This window comes from Ostrinia nubilalis, chromosome 8, assembly GCF_963855985.1.
Source record: "Ostrinia nubilalis chromosome 8, ilOstNubi1.1, whole genome shotgun sequence".
Classification (NCBI taxonomy): domain Eukaryota; kingdom Metazoa; phylum Arthropoda; class Insecta; order Lepidoptera; family Crambidae; genus Ostrinia; species Ostrinia nubilalis.
The window spans coordinates 12062624-12070278 of record NC_087095.1 but is presented as its reverse complement, the minus strand read 5'-3'; the positions used below and the strand labels follow the sequence as shown (position 1 = coordinate 12070278).

The 7655-nt window shown below is 34.5% G+C and overlaps 1 protein-coding gene across 1 annotated transcript in view; it reads left to right on the top strand.

The window, feature by feature from the left end:
- The first annotated feature begins 223 nt into the window (after window positions 1-223).
- LOC135074239 (uncharacterized) overlaps window positions 224-7655 on the top strand; it is a 68813-nt gene continuing 61381 nt past the window's right edge. Inside the window, exons 1-2 of the mRNA XM_063968533.1 lie at window positions 224-249; window positions 303-502. Coding sequence (XP_063824603.1) covers window positions 224-249; window positions 303-502 — 226 coding nt within the window. The remainder of the gene's footprint in view (window positions 250-302; window positions 503-7655) is intronic.

Genomic DNA, 7655 nt, shown 5'->3' with positions numbered 1-7655 from the left:
AATGTGATAAAAATATTAAATGATATATTTTATACATTCAGAACCCCTGTGCGATTAATAACTGACCGAGGAAGTTGCTTCACTTCACATTCTTTTAGGAAATTTTGTCTTGACAAAGGAATTAAACACATTTTAAATGCTGTGTCGAGCCCTAAATCAAATGGCCAAGTAGAGCGATACAATCGCACAATTTTGGATTCCTTGACAGCTCAAAATTTAAATAATGCCGAAAAAGACTGGGACCTTCAGGTAGGAAAAGTCCAATGGGGTATGAACAATACCAAACATAAAACTATTGGTAGGACACCAGCAGAAGTTATGTTCGGAACTGCCATTAATGGGGACATAAATTCGTCACTTGAGGAAATCTCGTCAGAGACTCGAGAAACCACAGATTTAGATACTATTAGGAAAGAAGTAAAAGATAAAATTGATAGTGAACAAGTTAAACAGAAGGCTTATTACGATAAGGATAGGCGCCCTGCACACATGTATAAAGAAGGTGAACTAGTAAAAATTACTCAAACTTCTTATAATAATGATGGCAAAAGTAAGAAATTACTTCCATCTTACGTAGGACCATTCAGAGTCATAAGAGTTTTGGGAAATGACCGTTACAAAATAAAGTCGGTGCCAGGGTTCAGTAACATAAAACATAAGCGAGGTACTGTTGTAGCCGCAGACCGTATGAAGCCCTGGGTACATATCGCAGCTCTAGAAATTAATAATGACACTGATACTGATGATGATACAGTCGATTGCTAATGAATTTTATCAACTCTTATATTTTATATATTATACTCATATTAGGTAAACATTTATTTCATCAATGCATCATACTTTTACATCTCATTGTCAAATTAAATATAAATTAATAATTACAAGGAATATAATTTAATATACATTTTTACTTTAATATACATTTTTAATATATACTCTATTCTTACCTAACAGATAAATTAATGTACTTATCTGTTTAAGTATTTATTGATGTACAAAATTATATTATAAGGATTTGTGTGAGATCAGATGATTTGCTCACTGTTTTGTTTATTGTAGTACAGCGAGAACAGATTAGCTCGCCTATTGTAACAAACACTTGTGAGAACATTTTAGCTCACAATATAATTATTTTGAGATTTGTGTGAGATCAGATTTGCTCACTGTTTTGTTTATTGTAGTACAGCGAGAACAGATTAGCTCGCCTATTGTAACAAACACTTGTGAGAACATTTTAGCTCACAATGTAATTATTTTGAGATTTGTGTGAGATCAGATTTGCTCACTGTTATTAATGTATAGTTTAGCGAGAACAGATTAGCTCGCCTATTGTATATAAAGTTTTGTGAGAACAGTTTAGCTCACAATTTGATTAATTTATGATTTATGTGAGATCAGATTTGCTCACTATTATTTATATTTTAGCGAGAACAGGTTAGCTCGCCTATTGTATGTAAACATTTTCGAGAATAGTTTTGCTCATAGTACTTGCACATTATTAGTGTTTTTTTTTTAATACGAACTAATCTGATCCCATTTGGGAAAAATAATGTATGATAGGCATTATAATAAAATTAAGCAAATAGTAGAGTAAGACACTTTATTTTTATTGTGGAATAATACAATCAAATACACATTACGTTTAACAAATGTACCTAATTAAATAAAGTACTAAACTGTGAAAGACCCAGCCAGCCTAGTGTTAGGTTATCACATGATGCATGTATGAGGGCATACATGCTATCAGGATGGACGAGTGTTAGGTTCATATATAAATTTGTTCAATTTAATATTATAATTATTATTTTTAATATTTTATAAAGCAATTTCAATTGTTAATAGTCGATTTTATAACATTAAAGATTTTATTAGTTGTCTATTTGACTACTTGAGTCAAAAGATGTTTCCGCCAGATGGCGTGGTCTGAGCAGAAAATCGGGTAGGGAGAAAAATAATAAAAGTGAATGCTCTAGGCTGACTCGGTCTCTTCTCGGCAGAACTTTGAAACTGTGAAGTACTGTATTTACTGTGCACGGTGGAAAATAAATATCCTGTTGAAAGTCTACAGTGTTTAACTTGTGACCTGGAATATAATCCAACACATTGTTAAATTTTTTCTTTAATAATTAATTTGATCGCTATATCGTTTGATTGTTAGTAGATTGAATTAACACGAAAAATAATAATAACAGTAGATTATGAAGCGGGCGGCTTCATAATCTAGCTCAATGAATTGACAACATAATGAGACATACCGCCGCTCTCCACTTTCGTCGGCCGCCGTCTGAAAATCAGCGTCCAGGCATTAGCTTGTGACACATGCTGAGACGGAGACCTTTTGCTGCCGCAACTCTGCTCACATTATTTCATTTCTCATTGTTATTTATTTTATTTTTTTATTTTGAATGTGCATGTTAAATATTGTATTATGTTATTTTGTTGAACTATGTATGTGACTTTGTGTGCAGCAAATAAATGCTTACTTACTTACATAGGCTTGATAAAAAAGCTGTATGAGTCGGCTTCTATCTATCTATGTCAGCCTTTGGGTTCGCCTTCGAACATAGGCCTCCTCTTCAACCCTCCACCGACTTCTGTCCCTGGCCATACGCATCCAGTTCACTCCAGCCTGCTGCCGGATATCGTCTGTCCATCGTTTAGGCGGTCTTCCCCTGCCGCGGGTGTTGTTGCCGGGTCTCCTCTCCAGGGTCTTTCTGGCCCAGCGATCCTGGTTCATCCGTGCAATGTGCCCTGCCCATCTCCAGTCGGCATAAATGATGATAATAATGATGACGTTAAAAAGTTAGTACTTATAAAAGTCCTTTTGCTTATTTCGTCTAGGTCTAACTTTAAGGAAACACCAAATTGAGTGAAACATTCGTACTTCTCTTTTAGTTCTGTATAGAGTTGATACTAAAGCTTTGGAGTTGACAAATTGAATTTACTTTACTCCAAAAAGTTTTTAGCTCCGGCCCATTTAGAGAGTTAAAGTTTTCAATCGGTTTCAATTAGGTCCCAGTCTTAGATTTATTTTAGGGTAACTGAAATAAAACTGTTTCTTAGATAAAATTCAATGCTGTATTTTTAGCTTGGTCGATGTGCGAAAAGGTGAGATTTTTGATAAATCTATGCTCAACTGAAGAAATATATGAAAAAATCAAAACTGTTGATAACAAATTTCAAAAGGTACAACCATAAAGTCATAATAATAGTGCTAAAGCAAATCCAATTATTTCTTTCAGGAAAGAAAAATGTCTTTAATTTGTTTACATATTAATCTCTCATCCTGAAAACTTTCAAATAAAAAGTCGAAAATAAATTACAATAATTTGATATCAGAATATTCCTAACTGGACATAGCATTTTATGAGAAAACTTCGTCAATACGTACGTACAGTCATCGTCGCGTCAGATCAAACTATAAATCTTTGTTGGAAAATACACTTTATTTCAACTACTTAAGAAGCCACAGTGTGTAGTTTTATGTGCGGCTGTACAAATAAATGCGAATCCTCGACCTGTTGAGAGCGTCCGGAAAAACAACATTATTTACATAAATCGACACCAGTAACGAGTATTTGTTCGAATATATAGCTCGTATAACAGCCACTACGGGGCGTAGTGTGAGATTACGTCAAACGAATTCGATGTCGACTGCGTGAAAAAGTGACATCAAATGTATGACGGATTGTACAGCGCCTAGCGGAAACTTTCAAAAACTAAAATCTTCATATATTTTTTCGCTAGTGACGACGTTTGATGTAAACTCACACTAAGCCCTCATGTCGCGTAATTACGAAGGTAGTTTGATTAATTTAAATATTTTAGACATAACTCAGGTGACCTTATTCCGAAAGGTTCACGACTCTATTGTTATTTTCTTTACCCACCGGATTCATGAAATTTTAATCCCGATTATCCCGAGCTTTTGTGTTACTTAACTAGATCTTAAATATCCATAATGCAAGTATCACGTCATAAAGATTAAGCATACTCAATAATTTATTGTACTCATAATTTTACATGAGTAGACTGTACTATTTGGGCTATGCCACCTGTCAGCGGTCAAGCTCGCCGCGACCTTGAACTTCTGTTGACCTGCCGAAAATAATCCACATACCACTGATGACTTCATTCTTTGCTTGCCAAGCTAGACAAATGTTGGCAGCAGTAAAAACTGACATGCTGGTAAAAAAACATATTATTTTATTTGTGGAATGACAGTGAGGAATCACTCTGAGACTTCTTAGTGCCACTATTGTTGCAAAAATACATGTAACTCCATTTTGGGTTTTTTATTGTACAATTTGGCACGGAATTGTCGGGGTTCTTGTATACCTTCTACTCTATTGGATACTGCACAAAGCCATTTGACATGGGCTTGGGCACTATAGGTGTTAATTTCCTCTTCCTGTAATAAATAATAATAAAATAATAAATGCAATCCTTATTGCAATCCTTTAATATATACTCAACATCAAATAAACCGCACCTTCCGCGACGCGAACTTTAACGATTTTCTTCTGACACAATCATGGTGCCCCAACAATATTGGTGTTATTTGAAAGCCCAATAAATATCCTTAAAGAAAAACACATTTAATTTCTTAATAAATGATTAACATATACCATAAATGTGACTTGAAAAAATACCTCACTTTGGGCCCACCTATGGGATCAATTAGACCAATTTTTATGGTTATAAAACCAAATAATGATCTCACGTGTCCTCTTTAACAGATGGATAGCGATTAATCCCAACTTAACAGTTTTATAGCCATAAAATTTGGCTCTAGCGTAACTACCTATTTTTTGAAGAAGTGACTCTGGATCCTTCTAAAGACACATTTTTGGGGTAAAAACCTTTCCTTTAATGAAATGAAGGTTAGAACTAGGCTTTCAAATGGTACCAATATTGGTGGGAAGTGGGGAAGCATACGTTTGAAAATGCTTGTCGCGGGAGGTGCGATTTATTTGATGTCGAGTGTAATTTCATGCCTATCCTACAAAGGTTACAGTCGTGACTGATGGATCCGAGATTGATTTAGTGACATTTGCAAAAGCTTTTAAGAACTAAACTTAGATATACTGTTCTTATTTCTGACAGACAAGACGTTGCATTTAAAATGTTATTTTATTTTACTGCATTATGTTTTGGCACTTTGTTTTTACAAGGGCAAAGAGAATGTATCCAACTGCGTCTGATAAAAATGCACAATTCAAACTAAGCTAATGGAAATTGATGATCAGGCTGATCACTTGTAGGTAGTAGTGTAATTATCCAATTAATGATTTTAAATCTAGATAAGGATGTAAACTTCCTCTAACACTACTTCCTATGTAAAATAAATGAACTTGATGCTAATTTAGTCAAAAGTTTCCGATTTTGTAATACTCAGATCGTAAATCACCTTTTGTGTTTAAAAGGCTCACTTATTTAACATTTTAATACCACAAGGCGGACAATTTCCTTCATGATCTTTGGATAGTGTATTTCAGTATTTGTTCTGTTTATGTAGCAATTAATTTGTACTATAGATTTTACCTGTCTCGAATTCATGAATTTCGCCACCGCAAATTATCTATTACGATAAGTACCGATCTTCCCCCATTTGCATTGCAAAACTTGTCATGAACCTTGTTACCTTATCTTAAGCTATAATATAACTGATTTAATGTCTCAAGAAAGATATTGGAATTCAAATTAAAATCGCATATTAATGGCCGTACCTTGAATAACGTTAAGGAAATAACGATTGTATGATAATACCGGTATCTGAAGCATTTATTGCAGGAACTCTTAGATTTAAATTGTTTTTCTAATTACGCTGGCATTTCTTGTCACAGATTTATAACTTGTCTGATAATGCCACTGAACAATTCGCTAATCGAATTATGCTTGTATATCTATTTCCATGGCCAAGGTATCATTATTGAGTACAAAAACCCGTAACGAAATGTCACTTATCCAATTCCAAAATCTTCCATCAAATCGTAACGGATTAAAAAGCGCCTGCAAGTGGCATATTGAAATTGGTTCGTAAAGTGCGCAAAATTAACATTTGCCACAAGCCTGGTGAACGAAAGTGTATAAAAGCATCATTTTCCAAAATGTTTATTCTGGCTCTGGACATCTGTTTATTGACCGATGCGCCATCAACTCTGCAGGGCCTGAATTTAAAAATGTGTACCTATGACATTTAACCACAAATCATGAGGAATTACTCATCCGACTTAGATATCGCACCGAAAATAATGAGACCAAAACATATAAAAGGTTTTCAGGGCACAAATATAACGACTTCCTCGAGTACAAAATAAAATAGGAACAGGAGACTAAACGATTAAACTTGAATGTATCAAATCTGAATTAATTATACCTGAAGAGCTTCTGTGCTTTATTCATAGCACAGCTTCAGACGACTGAAAAGTTCAGGGCTGCTTCATCGCCGATAATAGTTCCTGATGTAAGGAGCAGAAGAATGGCACGTCTTCTTAATAATTGGCCATAATTTGTACCGGCGTTGGGGCAATTAAGATTGGCGCCGTATGGAGTTGATGATAAATAGTAGTAAATATTATAATAAGCACCTCGTAGTAGACATCGTTGCAGTAAAATTGTGTACTTAATACTCGTATGTAAATGTGCCTCTTTACTTTGGGTACACCCAATGTATTACAAAAATCAATCATGGCCTTTGTAATGGACGCTGACATATTATTATGCTGTCAATTTATTTAAAAATTCAAATATGGTGGCTGTTTTTATACTTGCCTCGACTTAAACTTTTTTGTTACTTAGTTACTACATATTATTTTACAAACTAGTCAAACTACTTGTTTATGATTAAATCATCAGGCATCATTTAATCTTTTGTAACTTCAATTACTCTTGTACTTTCAGTAACTCTCAGAATTAACTAGATATCTCATGTAGAATGTATCCTCGGAGAAGCCTATGTATGTACAGACGCAAGCACATTAGACTATACCTACATATTAGCTGCAAAATAGTACCTATTACAGTTGAATAAGATACTGCAGTATATAGCTGATGTGTTGTTGTCTATTCTCGTAGTACAACGACGTGTTTGTAATGACGTCATCAGCTAAAGACGACCGGACACGTGTCGTGGCGTTAATGCGTGATTGATTGTGATTGGTGTCATCATTACTCGGCAGATATGCGTTTCATGTCTCCAACATAATGCACCTATGTCTAATTTAGGTGGTCATTTGGGTAGTGACCTAATTAGAACCCAAAATACTATGGGTCAGAGTTTCTAATTCTATGAGAAAGACTCTTGGGTATAAATCAGTAACTCTATGACATGACACATGGAAGCAACTAACTCAAGATGAACCTATCATATTGAGTGAGAGATAACTGAAAACACACTATACCCCACGCAAGAACACTTTTCAACCTCTCAATTTTCCATATCGCTAAACTCCATATAACATTTCCTAAGGACTTAACAAATCAATACTAATAATAAAACCGCTGTCAGAAACATTATTTACACTACATTAATCTATGTATACTTCAAGCTTTGTTATAACTACATAACTAAGTTGAAAGTAGCGTAATCTTTCCAACCAAAAACATTCTGACATTTAAGCAAAAGGGTTCTAAAGTAGCCTTTACTAAATATA